Source organism: Hemitrygon akajei, chromosome 15 (genome assembly GCF_048418815.1).
Source record: "Hemitrygon akajei chromosome 15, sHemAka1.3, whole genome shotgun sequence".
Taxonomy (NCBI): domain Eukaryota; kingdom Metazoa; phylum Chordata; class Chondrichthyes; order Myliobatiformes; family Dasyatidae; genus Hemitrygon; species Hemitrygon akajei.
Genome location: NC_133138.1, coordinates 8326058 through 8347385, shown reverse-complemented (window position 1 = coordinate 8347385; position 21328 = coordinate 8326058). Strand labels below are relative to the sequence as shown.

Genomic DNA, 21328 nt, shown 5'->3' with positions numbered 1-21328 from the left:
ATAGAAGTTTATTAGACAGAAGCTACTGGGACCCGGCATCCAGTGTTAGTTCTTTGAAAGAACAATCGCACACCACTGCAGTTTTAATTTGTCTCAGTTATCTGTCCAGTTCCATGTTAAACTGGGTCAAATAACTTAATTCAAGTCTTGGGCCTCTAATCTTAGGCTATGCCCTCTGATCTTAGACTCGCCCGTCACAGGAAACATCCTCTTCATATGCACTCCCTCTAGGCCTTTCAATATTTGATAGATTTCAGTGAGATTCCCCCCTCATTCACCTAAACTCCAGCAAGCACAGACCCAGACATATCAAATGCACCAAGTACATTAACCCTTTCATTCCCAGGATCATTCTCATAAACTTCCTCTAACGGTGGTACATTCTTTCTTAGCTATGAGGCCCAAAATCCGCAACAATCCAAATGAAGCCTGACCAATGCATTATAAAACTTCAAATTACATCCTTGCTCTTACATTCCAATCCCCTTGAAATGAACACTAACATTGCATTGTCTTCCTTACCACAGACTCATCCTGCAAGTTAACCTTCAGGGAACCCTACGTAAGGACTCCCAAGTCCCTTTGCACATCTGATTTCTGAATTTGCTCCCCATCTAGAAAATAATCTATGCATTTATTCCTTCTACCAAAGTGCATGATCACACATTTCCCTACACTGCATTCCATCTGCCACTTCTGCAACCATCCTCCTTATCAGTCCAAGTAAGTTGTTCTGCAGACTCCCTGCTTCCTTAACACTACCTGTCCCTCCACCTGTCTTTGTATCATCTGCAAAGCCATCATTTTCATAATCATTGGCATATAACGTAAAAAGAAGTGGTCCCAACCCTGACCCGTGTGGAACACCACCAGTTATCAGCAGCTAACGAGAAAAAGGTCTTTAATCCCACTCTTTACCTCCAGCTGGTCAGCCGATCTTTTGTCCATGCTAGTACCTTTTCTCTAGTAGCATGACCTCTTTATCTTGTTATGCAGCCTCTTGACAAAGCCCTTGAGAAAATCCAAATAAACAGGATCCACTGAATCTCATTTGTCTATGCTGCTGGTTATTTCCTCAAAGGGCAACATTTCCCCTTAAGGAAACCATGTTGACCAGCCTATTTGATAATGTGCCTCCAAATGCCCCCAAACTTCATCCTTATTAATGGACTGGATAGGTCAATTATAGGGTAACTGACATATAATTTCCTGTCTTTTTCCCCCGTCCTGCAAGGTTGGAGTGACAGTTTCAGTTTTCCAGTCCTACAGAACATGGAGTGATCAATACTAATGCCTCCACAGTCTCTTCAACTATCTCTAATGAACCTGGGGTGTGTTACATCAGGTCCAGGTGACTTATCTACCTTCAGATCTTTCAGCTTCCCAAGCACTTTCTCCTTATTATAGCAACAGCACTTGCTACTGCACCCTGACATCTGCATGCTGTTGGCGTCTTTCACAGTGAAGACTGATGCAAAATAATTATTCAGTTCGACCACCATTTCTTTATCTTTACGACCACCTCTCCAGTGTCACCTTCCAGTGGTTTGACATCCTCTTCAATATTATTGACGAGCTTACCTTCATATTTCATCGTTTTCCTTCTTATTGCTTTTTTAGCTGCTATGTGTTGGTTTTAAAATCTCAGACTCAAAATCAGTTTTAATATCACTGGCATATCTTGAGAAATTTGGGGTTATTCAGCAGCAGTACATTGCAATACATAATAATAAAAAAACTGTAATTTACAGATTTAAAAAGTTAAGTTAAATATATAGTGCAAGAAGAGAAAAAAAAGGCAGAGAGGCTGTGTTCATGGGTTCAATGTCCATTCAGAAATCTAATTGTTGTGCAGAAGAAGCTATTGCTGAATCGTTGAGTGTGTGCCTTCAGGCTCCTGTACCTCCTCCCTGTTGGTAGCATTGAGAAGAGGGCATGTCCTGGGTGATGTGGGTCCTTAATGATGGATGGCACCTTCTTCAGGGTGGCAGGGTTTGCAAGACATTACTTCCTACAAAGCAAAACACAAAAGCATGAATGGCAGCAAAGTTTCACTACCAGATAAACTCAACGCCTTCTATGCCCACTTTGAAAGGGAGAACACAACTACAGCTGTCAAGCTCCCTGCTACACCTGATGACCCTGTGATCTCCATCTCAGAGGCCGATGTTAGGCTGTCTTTAAAGAGAGTGAACTCTCGCAAGGTGGAAGGTCCCGATGGAGTACCTGGTAAGGCTCTGAATACCTGTGCCAACCACCCAGTGGGAGTATTCAAGGACATTTTCAACCTCTCACTGCTATGGGTAGAAGTTCCCACTTGCTTCAAAAAGAGAACAATTATACCATTGCCTAAGTAGAATAATGTGAGCTGCCTTAATTGCCCAGTAGCACTAACATCTACAGTAATGAAATGCTTTGAGAGGTTAGTCATGACTAGACTGAACTCCTTCCTCAGCAAGAAGCTGGACCCATTGCAATTTGCCTATCGCCACAATAGGTCAACGGCAGATGCAATCTTAATGGCTCTCCACACGGCTTTAGACCATAGCTCAGCATTTAATACCATCATTCCCACAATCCTGATTGAGATGTTGCAGAACCTGGGCCACTGTACCTCTCTCTGCAATTGGATCCTCGACTTCCTAACTAGAAGACCACAATCTGTGCTGGTTGGTAATAATATCTCCTCCTCGCTGACGATGAACACTGGTGCACCTCAGGGGTGTGTGCTTAGCCCACTGCTCTATTCTCTATATGCACATGACTGTGTGGCTAGGCATAGCTCAAGTACCATCTATAAATTTGCTGATGATACAACCATTGTTGGTAGAATCTCAGGTGGTGACGAGAGGGCGTACAGGAGTGAGATATGCCAACTAGTGGAATGGTGCCGCAGCAACAACCTGGCACTCAACATCAGTAAGGCGAAAGAGCTGATTGTGAACTTCAGGAAGGGTAAGACAAAGGAACATATACCAATCCTCAGAGGGATCAGAAGTGGAGAGAGTGAGCAGCTTCAAGTTCCTGGGTGTCAAGATCTCTGAGGATCTAACCTGGTCCCAACATATTGATGTAGTTATAAAGAAGGCAAGACAGTGGCTATACTTCACTAGGAATTTGAAGAGATTTGGCATGTCAACAAGTACACTCAAAAACTTCTTTAGATTTACTGTGGAGAGCATTCTGACAGGCTGCATCACTGTTTGGTATGGAGGGGCTACTGCACAGGACTGAAAGAAGCTGCAGAAGGTTGTAAATCTAGTCAGCTCCATCTTGGGTACTAGCCTACGAAGTACCCAGGACATCTTCAGGGAATGGTGTCTCAGAAAGGCAGTGTCCATTATTAAGAACCTCCAGCACCCAGGGCGTGCCCTTTTCTCACTGTTACCATCAGGAAGGAGATACAGAAGCCTGAAGACACACGCAGCAATTCAGGAACAGCTTCTTCCCCTCAGCCCTCCGTTTCCTAAATGGACTTTGAACTCATGAACACTACCTCACTTTTTTAAAATATACAGTATTTCTGTTTTTGCACATTTTTAATTTTTTCTATATACTTATACTGTAATTGATTATTGATTTGTTATTATTTTTATTATTATTACTGTTTTTATTTTGTTTTTTTTCCTCTATATTATGTATCGCATTGAACTGGTGCTGCTAAGTTAACAAATTTCAAGTCACATGGCAGTGATAATAAACCTGATTCTGATGACCAGGCTTGAATGTCATAGATCTAGCCCTCAGCAGTCTATGAATCTCCTGTTTCATGCACGGCTTTAATTCAGGTATATATGGTATGTTTTCATAGGCACACTCTCATCCACATAGGTTTCTGTGAAGTCAGTGACAACTGTGGCATATTCATTCAGATTCGAAGATGAATCCATGAACACCGTAAAGTCCACTGACTCAAAGCAGTCTTGTAAGCTCTCCTCTTCCTCCCTTGTCCATATCTTCTTGATCCTCTCTAATGGTGCTGCAGTCTTCAGTCTCTGCCTGTAGTCAGGGAGTAGAAGTAAAGCCAGGTGACCAGACTTTCCAAAATGTGTGCATGGGATGGCATGGTAAACACTCATAGTAGTTTAACAGTGGTTCAGTGTGTTGGCTCCTCTGGTTTCACATGTAATACATTGGTAATAATTATTTAGGGATGTTTTTAAGCAGAGCTGATTGAAATCCCCAAAAATGATTGGGAAGGCATCAGCGTGTCCTGTTTCATGCCCATAGATGATGTCGCTCAGTTCATCTAGATCCAGGTGTCCCCAACCAGGGGTCCGTGGACTCCTTGCTTAATGGTATTGGTCTATGGTATAGAAAAGTTGGGAACCCCTGATCTAGAGTTTGATTGATACGGGCCTGAGGTGGAATATACACCGCTACCAAGATGACGGCTGAAAACACCCGTAGCAGATAAAATGGGCAGAATTTGATTGTTAGATGTTCCAGGTCGAGTGAGCAGGACTGACACAAAAACCGGCATGTTTAGGCACCGCGAGGAGTTAATCATAAAGCCTCCTCTGCCTTTGAAAAACTCAGCAGTCCTATCTTGGTGGTGAATCATGAAGCTAGTGAGCTGTACAACTGCATCTGGAATGGTGGGGGATAACCAAGATTCTGTAAGCTCCCATTCCTCTAGAGTCACACCAATTTTTGCTGTACTGTATGTCCCCTTTTTTCCTTGTATGCTGTCTTTGATGTCTGTTGTTAGCCATGGTTGCCTCATCCTTCCTCTAGAATGCTTCTTTTCTTTGGGATAAACTAATCCTGCATCTTCTGAATTATTCTCAGAAACACCAGCTATTGCTGCTCTTCTATCATCCCGATAGTGTCCCCTTCCAATCAACTTTGGCCAACTCCTCTCTCATATCTCTGTAATTTCCTTTACTTTAATACCAAAACATCTGATTTTATCTTCTCCCCCCATACTGTAGAGTGAATTCTATTCATACTATGATCACTGCCTCCTAAAGGTCCCTTTACCTTAAGCTTCCTAATCAAATCTAATTTATTACACAACACCCAATGAGGAATTGCCTTTTCCCTAGTAAGCTTGACCACAAGCTGCTCTACCTAGTCACCTCATGGGCATTCTACAAATTCCTTCTTTTGGGATCAGGCACCAACCTAATTTTCCCAACCTACCTGCATATTGAAATCCTCCAACACCATCATGAAGATGGTGACTTGGCAGTAGGCTATCCACCCAGGCCGATTCAGCAATACTTACATCTGCAAATAGGTTGTTCCATTTTAGGAGAACTAGAAAAGGCATTACAGATCTTAAGAAGTAGAAGAAGTATTCCCAACTCAATTGACCTGGAAAGATGGGTGAGCAATAGACAAAATATGAAAGCCATTAATCAAATCTATGAACATGCAAATAGGAGAGATGGGACAGGAGAGGGGATGGTGTCTGGATCCAAATGTGTACATTACAGTTGTAGAATTTTTTTTTTATTTCCCAGTTACAACAGGTGTATTGTGTCACATGCCATTGTGACAGGCATTGAGCAACTTGACCAACAATTCTAAAACGCACCACTGCAGAGACCACACAGAAAAAGATAAAATTCAGACTCAGCTATTAACCCTTTATGGTCTTCCTTGGAACTCTCACCATCCAGTCCCACCAACCCATAATGAGTTCTGTGCCAGTTAGTGAGCATTGAGGGATGAATTTTATAACAGGTCGATTTCATGGCCCTTTTTTGGCCACTGTCCCATCATATCACCCACACACAAGGGGCAGTTTATAGGACTAGGGGATAATTAATGTACTGAATGTTATTTTTCTGAAGCGTTGGAGGAAACCCTGGAGAAACCCACACAGTCGTGGGAAGAACGTGCAAACTCCGCACAGAAAGCTTTGCGGGTCACATTGGGTTTGGACTGCTGGAGTTGTGAAGCGGAGGCTCCTCGCTCTGCAGCACCACGCTCCTTTAAAATCAGCTTCACAAATCCAGCATCAGTGTGTTCAGCATTTATTCCTTAACAATACATCAAAGCAATATTCATGCGAAAGCAAAGGAAGAGTGACTTTGATACAGAAACAACAGGAGAAAGAACACTGCAGGCAAGCAAGAATTTGGCTTTTATCCAATCCCTCTCCATTGAGAAGGTGAATATAAATGTCCCCTCCACCAGCAGTATGGCTTCATTATGGTGATGACTGTGTTTTGATATATGGTTAGCTATTTAATGATTAGCAATATAAGCCCGTTTGGAAATAGTTTTGTGCATAAGCTGTTAGGCTTGTTACGCTGAATCTGAACGGTATCGCAACCCAAAGCTCTGGAGGGTCCATCCTTACGCGTTTCTGACTGCACGCAAGCATGTCATTTCTGCTCCCCTGGTTTCCCCACGACAGCAGCACTGAGAGTAGGAGATCCACATGCAATGAGACTGTGGCTGAAAACCCACATCCAAACATTCTAAGATTCAAAAGCACCAAATAAATCCCACTGAAATGTCCCAGTAATTATATTTTTAACTTTATCAACCCACATGTAATTATCAGTCCAATTCAGACATGAGAGACAAAGACATGTACGGAGCGCTGGAGACTAAGCCATTCCCTGGAGAAGACTGTATCTCAGCATGCATGTTCTTCAGGAGCTCAAATAATTATAAGGTTGATAGAATTAATAACAAAATTGACTTTTATTGGGGGGGAAACTATAACAAGTGGGATAGAAGGCAGTGACTAGTGAACCTTGGTGATGAAAAACAGACAATGAAACTATCTGCGCCTCTGCCCTGCCAAACTCCATTACAATTTTGTCTTCAGCGAGTTCATTGTAAAGTCAAAAGAACAAAGACTATTTCAAGGATATCCTTCCTTAGACAAGTGAACAGACTTGTACAGGTCCCCATATAAATGAAGTATGGCACCTTGCCTCACTGTGCTTGAACGGCCTAGGTAGAATGGATGTTTCCAGTAGTGCGAGAGTCCAGGACCAGATGGCATAGCCTCAGAGCAGAAGACATCCCTTTAGAACAGAGATGTGTTGGAATTTCTTTGGCCAGAGGGTGGTGAATCTGCCACAGACAGCTGTGGAGGCCAAGTCATTGGGTATATTTAAGGCAGAGGTTGATAGGTCCTTGATTAGGCAGGAAAAATGGGGTTGAGATGAAAATAAAATCAGTTGTTATCAAACAGCAGAGCAAACTCAATGGGCTGAATGGCCTAATTCGGCTCATATGTCTTTTTGGTTTTGTATACTTGTCGTATTGTACACTGCCACAAAATTCAGCTCCAATCAGTGGAATGAATTGCGGCAGCCTCTCCATGACCCAATGTGGATGTACAGTATTCCTCGGGACAACTGAGTGAGGATGACCAATGAATAATTCTCTTCATATTCTCTCTATAAATCCACTTATGGGATCATTTTGTATAAATTGTGTTTAAAACAGTACTAGTCAAGTCCTTTAGCAAACACAAACCACTGCTTTGTCCAACACTCTATAATTGTAACAGGCCAGAATAGAAAGATAGAAAATCTACAGAACATTACAGGCCCACAATGTTGTGCTGACCATGTAACCTACTCTAGAAATTGCCTAGAATTTCCCTACCACATAGCCCTCTATTTTTCTAAGCTCCATGTACCTAAGACTCTCTTAAAAGACCCTCAACACAAAATACTCTGCAGATGCAGAGTAAAAGACCCTATTGTATGCACCTCTACCATTGTCACTGGAAGTGTATTCCACACACCCACCACTCTCTGTGAGAAAAACTTACCTCTGATATCCCCTTTGCATCTACTTCCAAGCACCTTAAAACTCTGCCCCCTCGTGTTAGCCATTTCAGTCCTGGGAAAAAGCCTGTGACTATCCACACGATCAATGCCTCTCATCATCTTCTACACCTCCATCAGATCACCTCTCATCCTCTGTCGCTCCAAGGAGAAAAGGCCAAGTTCACTCAACCTGTTCTCATAAGGCATGCTCTCCTAAGGCTCCTATTCTCTTTTTCTCTTAAGGCATGAAGGTTTTGCAAGGGTTCCAGAAGTCTTTGTGTTAAGAATGTGGTACAGAATTTACATCAGAACAATCTATCTAGTCAATTGACGATATCTTGGAGGTTGTTTCCCGTTGAAACACCTCTCATCTCACCGCACCTAAATGCAAATATGAACTTTATACTGTATGTGATTGATACCATGTCATCTGGAATATTTGACAAGACAATGCACAGAATGCACTTCAAAAATAAGACATCCTTTTCTAAAGCAAATGAGTATTACCGAAGCATTGTGCTATTGGAAGGAACTCAGCAAAATGAAACTGGCCAGAGATCATTAACCAGAAACATCAAGGCTGCCTCCCTACTGAAATAATCCAGCATTTTCTTAAAGTTGATGGGACTGGGTTATAACAAATGGTTATTTTTCTACTCCAAGGGAAAAAGGTCTGATTTTGTAAACTTTTTTTTTGTCTTACAGTCTAACAAGGTTCCTGTGGTGCAGCCATCCCACGCAGTCCATCCCCTCACGCCCCTCATCTCCTACAGCAACGAGCACTTTGCCCCCAACTCCCACTCACCGCACCTATCAACCGAAATCAACCAGAAAACAGGTAAGAGAACCAACTCTTTAGATCGTCGGTAATTTCAGGAAGTCAGTGCTGGTGATGAAATAACAGATGCCACGGTGAGATATTGAACGTCAAGTGCAGCAGGAACACGTATGGATGCCCCATCTCACAATTCAGTAGAACAGCAAACTTGGGGAGGCAGGACACAGACACACAAACACCCCCCCCAAAAGGTCGGGGTCTAAAACACTTCACCAGAGTAAAAGTGGAGCGATACTCATTTAAAGTTTGTATAGCTGTGGGAAAGGATGGGGAACTGGGACTAGCTACATTTCCTTTACATGTAGCTTCTAGTACTCAGTGGGCCAAATGGCCTGTTCCCCTGCTGTTACCATTCTGTTCCTCTGATCTCCAGTACAGCAGAGTACAAATGTTGGTAGATTTCATTCACTCCACAGTTCCCACTGAAGGACCCTGGTGTCCCCTTTGGCAAAATGAAAGGAAAATCGGAGGTAAAGGTTGTTACGGGATTTTGTTGGCTACAAATTGGTTGCAGGTGGTTTTGGTAGTATTCTGTAAGAGGCCATAAACCTCTCACTGTACCAGTAGCCATGACAATAAACTGGAGGAAAAAGAATCGATTACATTTTGCAGTGGTCTCCAACAACTTTACTGAATAGAAATGCATTCATTCAAAGGACAATAGACAAGCTGTCAATTATCTCTGAATCAAAATATGTCTTTAGATACATTTTAAAAACTCCCCATGCTGAGCACTTGAAGAGCTTCCTGGTATATTTCCCATTACTTTTTTATGCAATTTGTCCTTCTTCAAAGGATCTTCTCTGAACCTCTTGGCCATTCTGTCAGATATTTGTCTCCAGCAAGAAGAAAAGGCAAAAGAAAATAAGACTGGAAAAATTGATGCTGAAGTTGGCATTCATCTAGAGTACTTACTGTGTCAGCACCTTCCAGAAGAATTAGGGCCAGCCATTGATATTTTCTCCTAATTCTGCTGAAAAAAATCCCCATCACAGTCCCTTTACACCTCCATTAAGAAAACTCCCTGGAGTACTTAGTGAGTAAGCACTTTGTGTAATGCACCGCCAAACCTCACAAGCCAGAAGATTGCTGATTTAATTCATGTCAATCAGGATTTCTGCTACTATCTATTGAAAAGTGAAGAATTGGTGCACAAGGCAAAGTTAAAGTCAAGTTTATTTTCATATGTGAAAGTACATCACTGCTCAGGTACAATGAAAAAATACCTGACCCAATGAAACTATTGCACTGAATTGCACTAATCTCAAAGACAGAATGACCAATAAAAATATAAAACTCAGTGACAATCATGGAAAAACTTATTCAGTTTTTTTTTTCAAATAAACCATGGCAAATGTAAATGCCAGCAACATATGCACGAAATGTACACCAGGTGATAGACAGTGGTTTAACCTTTTCCTTCCTAAACACGCTAAACACATGTAAATCAATTAACAAAATGCACATTTTTGATATAGTTATGTCAGGGATTTGATCATGAATAACAGAGAACAAGAGAACAGCCCAAGTGATCTTTACGTAGTGAGTAATCTCTAAATGTCAGGTAAGGTCAACATGACAATAAGCTTTGGAGTCTATGCTATATAAGGAAGTTGTGTCATCATACTTGGGAGCTTTGTGGTCAGATTGAATTTGTGTACTTGGAGTTTGCCCTGAAAACCTGGTTGGAGGATGAATACCAGAGTTTGTATCAGAGGAAATAATCTTGCGTTCACTTCATTAGGGTTTTCTCATAGCAAAGCTTCATTTTATTGATGTGCATTTATGGCATGGATCAGTAAGGTACATGGTCAGCTTGATGTTCCCTTTCAGCTTCATCCCATACTAATGTCTCCAGGAATCTGTTGTGCAGATTGCAAAATTGGCTGATTTGAAAGTGAACGCATAACGGTAGAAAACATTTCAACTCCAATGGAGGAGGCAGAAGCTTCAGAGGGAAGAAATATTGTTCCATTGGTCATTCAAAGGGGCATGTAACTCCTGATTAGTGAGATACATGCCAGAAGGGAGGTCCCATTCCCATTCTTTATAAGATTCATTTGTCCCAGCAGACCCTCCACAGGAAGAGTCCAATATCATCTCCAGAGGGAAAACCTTCCAAAAAATGGAGCAGTGCTGGAAGACATTTTATGATCTCCAGGACATGTCATGTGAATCTGCTGATGGATCTTCTTGAAAATATTTTTCATGTATAGGTCTGAGATTATTTTAAGGGCAGTTGCTTGTCAGGATATGTTGTAGAAAGATATTGAAGTAATTAGAATTGAGATTCTTTCCATTCATGTGTCATAATCAGCAGAGATAACATACTTAAGAAAATGTAAATAGATATAGCTTTTATACAAGAAACACATTTAACAGAGATAGAACATCAGAAATTAAAGAGAGATTGGGTCAGAAATGTTATAGCAGCTTCATTTAATTCAAAAGCGAGGGGAGTTGCAATTTTGGTCAGCAAAACTTTACCAATTAAAATACAAAATGTATTAATTGATTCTGCGGGAAGATATGTAATTATACATTGTCAAATCTTTTCAGAACTATGGACTCTTATGAATGTTTATGCACCAAATGAAAACGATGTAAAATTTATACAAGAAGCTTTTTTGAATTTGGCTGACGCACATGATAAAATATTAATAGGTGGAGACTTTCACTTTTGTCTAGACCCAGTTTTAGATAGGTCAACAAAGGTTGTTACAAAACCAAAAGTAGCAAAATTAACTTTATCATTGATGAAAGATTTAAACTTGATTGATATATGGAGAAGAATTAACCCAAGAGAAAGAGATTATTCATTTTATTCAAATAGACATAAAACTTATTCAAGGATAGATTTTTTCCTACTATCAGCGAATATTCAAGACAGAGTGAAAAATATGGAATATAAAGCAAGAATATTGTCAGCAGAGGTAACATACACAGAAGGTTTGAGAGTATTTTATTCAAAAAATAGGCTCTCTTCGATCATAATTGGTGTACGATGCTAGTTTTCAGGATTGTTATGGGGAGGTGATATTTTGGTTTGTAATAAAAGCTGAATATACTGCAGTGCTTAGTATATCTTGGGGTCCATGTATATCTTAATGTGTCCACCCAAGACTCCTCATCAGACTAGAAAAGTAAGAAAGAATATGGGATGGAGAGATCTTAGATGGCACCAAAAGCAATTGTATCAAACTTGATCTCCATCTTATCACTGACATTCATTTAGATTCATTATGTCCCTATAAATAGTTGTTTAAAAAAACTGCAAACAACCACAAGGTAATACTGAGTTTCCCAAAATGGCATTGACTCCAGTTTATTTGGGTAGAGGCAGAAATTACTTCACACAAATAATGACTTACTTTGGTGCACACTTGGCACAAGGGAAATATCATGTGCACCAAGGTGAATAACATATAGAAGTACCTGGAATCTGAGGTATCTGAAACAGTTTCACCAGCAAGGACCTCCCAGTGAACTGGACTAAGCAGCAGTCAAAATAATCAATATTCAAGGTTAATATTCTAGGTGGTAATTTGTCCACTTATCAAATTGAGTGTACATCTTGGGTGCATTTGGGAACAAATTTTCAAAGTGATTCATCTCAACTCTATCAAAGACATTCATATTGGGATAGTTCAGTTTGCCATTACCTTTAGTACCAGCTGCCTGTATACTGGAAATTTGTGAGTCAGGAATTCCTGTGTGCACTATTCTTAAGCTTGTCCAACTGTAGCAATGAATTAATCATTTACTTAAGACTCTGAAGGGTCAGTAAAGCTGACTGATAGCCTTGTGCTAAATCTACATTCCAGTGTGGAGTATTGTGCTGGTTTTCAATAGGATAAGCTGTTTCATTGGAAATGTAAGTGATTATATGTCATTTAAATTTTAAAGCAAGTCTGTAGATAACTATTATATTGTAGCTGAATTGTCAAATCTTGAAGAACAAGTGGTACAATTGTGGCTGCTAAGCTGACATGGCAACACATTAAAATGTGCCCTTTCATCATTAAATGCACAGAATACACACAAGATAATGGATCATTCAGGAGAGAGGACTGTTTAGAAAGAAAGATAATTTCCTGGCCAACAGCTGTGGAAAGAGGTGAATGAAACAAGATTATGTCACCAATATATCATGTATAATTACACAGAATATTTAGAAATGGTTGGTCCTGTCTTTACCATCTCGCATTTAACAGATTGACATCCTGGTTAATACTTTCTACACAGGAGGAATAATGCACTGGATAGAGACTAGATTATTACACAGTCCTTATGTATTTTGTATTTAGAAACCTAAAAGCAGGAATTGGTCACTCAGGTTAACTTGACTGAGGACTTGGCTGTGCTATGGTTTATTAAATTAGAAATGACCTAATTCTTGCAAAGTAGGACCGATATTCAAAAGGAGCATTGGTTAGAAATAAGGCAATGAAACTTAATTGACCATAAAATGCTTCTTATTGTCCAGAGAAAATTAACAGTACTGTATAAATATGGCTATCATAAGGTTAGTAAACGTACAAGAGTGATTGGGATGTGGACTTGTTACCACTGAAAATAATTTCTCTAACCCAATGTGCAGTGGACTTGGGGAGCCATCTTTAAAGATTGCCATTGAATACAAAAAGTAGTGGATATGGCCCAGTCCATCACGGGTAAAGCTCCCTCCCCCATCGCCCCCGCCCCCATTAAGCACATTTACATGGAGCATTGTCACAGGAAAGCAGCATCCATCACCAGGGACCCCCACCACCCAATCCATGCTCTCTTCTCGCTGCTGCCACCAGGAAGAAGGTACAGGAGCTCAGGACTCACACCACCAGATTCAGGAACAGTTATTACCCCACAGCCATCAGGCTCTTGAACAAAAGGGAATAACTTCACTTGCCTCCATCGCTGAAATGTTCCCACAACCTAAGGACTCACTTTCAAGGACTCTTAATCTCATGTTTTCTCAATATTTATTGCTTATTTATTATTATTCTTTCTTTTAGTATTTGTACAGTTTGTTGCCTTTTGACTACTGGCTGAACACCCAGTGGGTGTAGTCTTTCATTGCTTCTGTTATGGATTTATAGAGTATGCCCACAAGAAAATGAATCTCAGGTTATATGCTGTGACATATATGTACTTAGGTGATAAATTTACTTTGAAACTTGTACTTTAAAGCTTGAGTGCAAAATGAGCATATTTTTCAACCTATTTCGGTGCCTACGTACCCAACTATTTCTGCGCCTGTCAGTGCCTAGTGACCACATCAGGGCAGGTATATGTGGCTACAGTATGTTTGAATGCATGGCCAATATCTGCTCTCTGGATTTGTACATGAGTTTGACAAAGTCAGCAGCACTGGTGCCAAGATTAGCATCTTCACGAATTTGGAAATGCAGTAGCTGTTCCGAACCAGCTAAACGCAAATCAAAACCACCCAAACACTAATCCCTCTTACCTACACCATGTCCATATCCCTCCATCCTTCTTACACCCATGTGCCTATCCCAACATCTCTTAAAAGCCTCTAATGCATATGCCTCTACCACCATACCAAGCAGTGCATTCAAGGTGTCCATGGCTGTCAGAGAATAAAAATCACTCTGCACGTCAGCCTTTCACCTTCAATGTATGCCCTCTGGTATTAGACGTTGCAAGCCTGGGAAACAGATACAGTCTGTCCACTCTCATAATCATATTAACCTCTAACAGATCTCCCTTCAGTCTCCAGCATTCCATAGAAAACAACACAAGTGTGTCCAGCCTTTCATGATAGCACATGCCCCGTAAACCAGGCAGCATCCTGGTGAACCTCTTCTGTACCCTCTTCAAAGCCTCAACATCCTTCCTATAGTGGGGGCGACCAGAACTGTACACAATACTCCAGATGTGGCTGAACCAGAGGTTTATAAAGTTGCAACATAACCTCTTGACTTTAGAATTCACTACCTCAACAAATAAAAGCAAGCATTCTATAAGCCGCCTTAACTATCTTATTGACCTGTGTAGCCACTTTCAAGGATCTATGAACTTGGATCCCAAGATATCTCTGCTCGGTGACTCTGTTAAGGATCTTGCCCTTAACAGTGTACTGTCCCCTTGCATTTGCCCTACCAAGGTGCAACACCTCACATTTATCTGTGTTAAACTCTATCTGCCAGTAACTGCAACTGATCTACTGTATATCACTCTGTATTCTTTGCCAGTCTTCCACACCATCCATGATTCCACCAATATTATTTACTAACCCACCCATCTAGATTTTTATCCAGGTTATTTACATACAGCAGAAGTCCCAGCACAGATCCCTGTGGAGAACCAGTAATTATAGACGTCCAACTCGAATAAGTCCCTTCAACCACCACCCTCTGTCAGTTCTGAATCCAAACAGTCAATTCATCGTGGACCCCATGCATCTTAATCTTCTGGATTAGCCCCTCTGAGGCACTTTGTCAAATGCCTTACTAAAATCCAGGTAGACAACATCCACTGCCTTACCCTCATCAATCTCTCTCATCACCTTGTCAAAAAACTCATTCAAGTTGGTAAGGCATGAACTGCCCCGCAGAAAGCCTCGCTGGTTCTCCCTAAATAGGCCATGGGTTTACAAATGCTCAAATATTCTGTCCCTAAGAATTTTCTCCAGCAGTTACACTACAACTGCCGTGTATATTTGAGAACTAGGAGCTACGTATAAAAAACCTTGTGGGTTAATGCCTTTGCTTGGTTCCTGCTATGGCTCAGAACTGCAATGCCAGAAGTTGACATTGGCTTCCAAGAAAACCACAGCAAAGGACTGCAAACGAAACCACAGTGTATTCTGCACGCTAATCTTTGAGAACATGAAGGAGTCAGAGGGCTTTAAAACTAATTCATAGACTTTTAATTTATAAATGCACACAGTCCAATGTGTACATGGAACTATTACTTGGAAATATATTCATGAATGCTAACATTATTAACATTACCCCCAGCTAGCTCAGGGGATATATCTATTACATGATGTTGTTCTGAACGTATGGGGCAGGAAGTCTCCTGGCTCAGTTTCTTGCTTAAGCTGAGCTAACTGAAATTACTGGACTAAAAGGCTTTGCCACTCCTGCTTTGGGGTGGAGTGGGTGGGGAAAGACAATTATGATAAGACCCTTGTGATAAGAGGACTTGTGTAATTATCAAGGATTGTCAGGGTCTGTGTCAGTAACAGTACCCCTCACAGTCAGGTAACTTGCTAAGGCTCGCTGTAAAACATTTCCTCATGGCCGTCCAGGAGAGCAGAGAACTGATGTTGGACAAATCAACATTGTCATTCAGGAATTGACGCAGGCAAAACGAGGAAGACAATCGATGTTTGTCCTAAATACAAGAGGTTCTGCAGATGCTGAAAATCCAGAATATCACATACGAAATGCTGGAGAAATTCAGCATTTATGAAAGGAAGAAAGAGCAAACATTTTGGGCCGAAACCCTTGATCAGGACTTTTTGTCCACATTTTTAAGACAAAACTAATTAATGAAGTTCAATATTTTTCATATTTACCTCTAAAACTAGTATTTCTTAATATAAAGTAATGGCTGCGTAATGGGGAAAACACTAAACCCGCCCCCCCCCCCCCCCCCCATCCTGACCAAGCAACTCAGCCTTTTTAAAGGAGCACCAGATGGTCTCAGTTAGAAGATTGATCACAGGCTTGGATGTCTTTTCGCAATCCAAGCACCCCATGGTGCTACATATGAAAGAAGCTTTGGTCGAGAGTTATTATCATTGTTACACTTTCCTCCCTGTAAGTCCCAAAACCTTATAAATACTTTTTTTTTCAGGTACTTACTGGTACCCTTTATAAATATTTTCAACAATCCACAGCATTTCTGGTGAGGGGAAGAGATTGTGCTACTAACCTTCACACTTGAGCACGTTTCGCTAGTAATTAATATTGTTGCATCCATTTTCCCAGTGTAATATGGGTATCTGAACAGCTGGAAGCCTGCACCTACTCTCTGCCCCCACGCTCTGGCACAGTGGGAAAATGTTCAAACTTAAGGATCAAGAGCTCTATAACTTATCAGTGCGCCGCAGAATCTCAGAGTACATGTATGTAAGTTATTGAGTCTAAGTGGCAATTTCAAGTTTGTAATTGTCAATTTTATTTTTGTGCAGGTTTGCATAGATCTCCTCAGGGTGCAGATCTAGCGGCTTTCTACTCTATGTCTCCTGGAAGTGTAGGACAGATCACGCCTACGATGGGCTGGTAAGTGATGCATCAGGAAGTCTGGTCTGAGGGGAGAACTATAGGTGGAAGAAGTGGGCTTTCACCCATCTGCACCAAAAAGAAAGGAAGTGTTACTTGAGCCCAGGCCTCAATAAACTTTGAAACTTTTAACGATGGCTTTCATTTTCGATTCTCTTCAACATCAGTACTGACCCAAAACCAACTGTTCAAGAAGGAATTTACTGGCAGATTCAGCAATAGGCTGGTTGGGAGTAACATATGGACACTGGCTTTCCTAGTATCTGTAGAGGGCTGTGTTCTGAACATTATTTCATTTGGGACTTAGAGAAAGCCATAATGGTAACTACCATTAATATTAATATGGGATAAATTGATGTCCTTATTAAATAGAATTGATGCCATTAGTAAAAACCATGTTAACTTGCCTTTGGGGGGGGGGGGGGGGGGGGGGAGGTAGCTTTATTCAAAGAGTTCATTCAAAACCAAGGTTCTATTTACGTTGTTTTCTTGTAACTGATAATACCAAGTAACAAATTGTGAAAGTGCATGGGCTTTGTCTTTGTTTAGTTTTTTTAAATCTAAGAAGACAACAGTGCAAATAGTGCCTCAGAGTGAATGTGGCATGAGCACTATTCCCTGGTGTATCTGGCAAGAGCTCAGCTCCCAAATGAATTTATCAGATGGATTATGTCATGATGATGTCAGTAAGCATCTGGTTGCCCCACTTGTCTCCAGGCAACAGAATCCTTCTGGCTGGTTTTTCAAAAGGTATATTCACTCCAAACAGTCTTTGTGAAATACATGCCAATTAGTTATCAGTAACATTTTTTGTTTATTTCCTTAACTTTAACATAACATTTCTGTTTATGCTCAGATGGATTATTTGTTGTCGATGCTGTCATTTTCTTTTGTTAGATTCGATGATGAGCTGACTCAGCCACATCATTAATTCATCAGTGTAACACAACACAAGCACAATAAGCAGTCTTTCATCTGAAAACCCTCAGAGACTTCTCATGCCTGTGTGAATTATAAAATCCAATCTTCAAGTTATCAAAGCTGTTATTATTTTATGTACTGTTTATTTTCAGTGAAGTCAATTATAGCACTGAGAGAATGGGATAAGCAAACTTTTGAATTATGCTTAATTTTTGTCTTCTCATTTTCCTGACTCTCTTTCTTGCCTCTTGTACCAGATACAGTGCCAAGACAGGGTGGAGGTGGGCAAGTTGCTTCACAGCTCCTGGTTCCACTGCATGTAGAATGGCTCACACACACACACACACACACACACACACACACACACACACACACACACACACACACACACACACACACACACACACACACACACACACACACACACACACACACACACACACACACACACACACACACACACACACACACACACACACACACACACACACACCTACCTTTGGGATATACCTATCCTATACTTTTTCATTTAGCCCCCAAAAATCCATTCATTGCTGCTCAGTTGTCGTCCCCAATAGTGTCCCCTTCCAATCAACTTTGGTCAGCTCTTCTCTCATGCTGCTGTAATTCCCTTCACTTCACTGTAATACTGATACTTCTGACTTTATCTTCTCCCTCTCAAACTGCAGGCTGAATTCTATCATATTGTGATCACTGATTTCCTTTACCTTAAGCTCCCTAATCAAATCTGTTCATTACACAACACCCAATCCAAAATTGCCTTTCCCTAGTGGACGTAACCGTAAGCTGCTGTAAGAACCCATCTCGTCAGTATTCTATTAATTCCCTCTCCTGGCATCCAGCACCAACCTGATTTCCCAATATACCTGCATATTAAAATTCCCCATTACTATCATAACACTGCCCTTATTACGTGCCTTTGCTATTTCCCATTGAAATTTATATCCCACATCTAGGCTACTGTTCAGGGGCCTGTATATAACATCCATCAGAGTCTAGTTACCCTTGCAGTCTCTTAGCTCTACCTACAAGGATTCTACATCATCTGATCCCATGTCACCTCTTTCTAAGGATTTGAATTGGTATTTACCAACAGAGCCACCCCACCTCCTCTGCCTAATTACCTGTCCTTTCAATGCAAGGTGCATCCTTGGATGTAAGCTCCCAACTATAATCTTCTTTCAGCCACGGCACAGTGATGCTCACACCATCATAACTGCTGATCTTTAGCTGCACTACAAGCTCACCCATTTTATTCTGTATACTGCGTGCTTTCAAATATAACACCTTCTGTCCTGTATTCATCACCCTTTTCAATTTTGCCCTCATGTTACATTTCAACTCACCCCACTGACTATAGTTTTCCCCTGTCATCGGCCTGTCCTTCTCACTACACAATTCATCGACTTCCCCACCAACTGCCCCCTCCTCATCCCTTTCACTCAGATTCCCATCCCCCTGCCAAATTAGTTTAAACCCTCCCAACAGCTCCAGCAAACCTGTCTGCAAGATAGTAAACACTCTTCGGGTTCAGGTTATCTTGTTCTTTTTGCACAGCTCAAACCTTCCCCAGGAGAGATCCCAATGATCCAAAAATATGAAACCCTACCCCCTACCCCACTTCTTCAGCCGCTCATTCAGCTGTACTATCATCTTATTCCTGCCCTGAGTAGCACGTGGTACTGGGAGTAATCCTGAGATTACTACCTTGGAGGTCCTGCTCTTCAGCCTGTTCACTAACTCACTGCGCAGGACCGCTTCCCCTTTTCTACCTATATCAATAGTACCAATGTTCACCACAGCCTCTGGCTGCTCATCCTTGCTCTTGAGGATCTTTGATAGACGTGGAGCAGATATTTCCTATAGTGAGGGAGTCTAGGACCAGAGGGCACAGCCACAGAATACAAGGATGTCCCTTTAGAACGTAGATGAGTAGGAATTTCTTTAGCCAGTGGGTGATGAATCTATGGAATTCATCACCATAAACAGCTTTGAAGGCTAAGTCTTTGGGTATATTTAAAGCATAGGTTGATAGGTTACAGGGAGAAGGCAGGAGAATGGGGTTGAGAGGGATAATAAATCAGCCGTGATGGATGGCAGAGCAGACTCGATGGGCTGAATGGCCTCATTCTGCTTCTATGTCTTATGGTCTATCTGGGCACCTGGAAGAATAAACCTTAACTGCATCACCTCCTTCCCACCAAAAAACTATACAGTTAAAATGCACCTCATAAATTATCACACACAAATTGTACAAATGCTAAATAATCGTTATGTTGATATGTTAGTAATCTGGCTTAATCAATTTATGCCTCTTGTGTGTGGCACTCTTGCTGTGAGAAATATTCTGCATACTTCAACAACACTCTGTATCCTCTGCACAATCAGCAGTAATAAGGCCAAGGAATATTGAGCAATGGCAAAATAGTTGCTGCTCAAAAATAAGCTTGAAAAATGTTCTGGCTTCAAATAGGTGACATACGTTAACACTGCAGAAATATTTATTTGGATAGCAGTTGATTCGCAGTTGCAGTTATCCACTCTATCCCTTCACCTCTTCTGTTCACACGTCATTCCCTTTGGAGGTTATCCTTCACAAGCCATTTTTGATATTTGCCATTTACTTGTGATCTCAATTTTATGCAGTCTGCAAACACATTCAACAGAACCCTCCAATCAATCAAAAAAAATTCTAATCAAACAACCTCTGCCTTTCCAATGTTAAGAGGACCAATTAACTGCTACTTCTTGGTTTTACCAGCCAGTCATTTGTCAGCCCACTTTAATATGATTCAGCCTTTCCCATTGTCCTTTTGAGTTAAGCCACGACTGTTCTCCTTACTGGGTAATGAAGTCACCAGGGTTCGAGCCCAGCAGAGAAGTGACTGGTTCATGCTGAATTAGTAAATCTCTGAGATTTGGAGAGGAAAACCAAACAATATGATGATGGATATGAACAGTAAAGACATCTGTGGCAGTTTAGTAATTAATTATTGGGTGCAACTCACTATTTATTCTCACCAATTTAGAATGGCCATTGGACCATATAGCCAGCGGAGCACTGACAACCCAGGCATCATCCAGCATGAAACCTGATTACCTTTATCTAATGGGGAAAGGACAAATGGAAAAGCAAGTTAGAAATCTCCTCTAATTCCTCCGGAAAACATTATCCTACAACATGCTGGAACCCAGCTCCCGAGGAGAGAGCTCTCATTCACCACAGATTCCTCAAAGCAAAGTTTCTTTATCCCATTCTCTCGTAAGCAATAAAAGGAGTAAAGCAATACTTAGCACACGGCACAATAAGATGCAGTCTATCTTTTTTAAGCTCATAGGTAAAGCCTGTAAGGCCTAGCAGCTGATAGATCCTTTTCTCCCCGATCCCAGGCAAGGTCAATCTGTCTATCCAATTACACCATGTGGATTTAGACAATCTTACACCTCCGGGCTTCCAGCCAGTACTTCCATATCCAGGTAGGTATGATGTGTGAGACTAGTCAGCGGCAAAGCTAGTCTCACAGCTTGCAGCTTCTGCCAAGAAG

General features: G+C 41.2%; 1 protein-coding gene across 8 annotated transcripts in view; it reads left to right on the top strand.

The window, feature by feature from the left end:
* The window catches only part of tcf7 (transcription factor 7), a 228810-nt gene that overhangs the window by 165019 nt on the left and 42463 nt on the right, over positions 1-21328 (top strand). For 7 of the 8 annotated variants that reach the window (XM_073067143.1, XM_073067148.1, XM_073067147.1 and 4 more), the window contains 3 exons: positions 8454-8586; positions 16751-16841; positions 21174-21260. In XM_073067143.1, the coding sequence (XP_072923244.1) occupies positions 8454-8586; positions 16751-16841; positions 21174-21260 (311 nt within the window). The remainder of the gene's footprint in view (positions 1-8453; positions 8587-16750; positions 16842-21173; positions 21261-21328) is intronic. The other variant, XM_073067144.1, reaches the window with a different exon arrangement.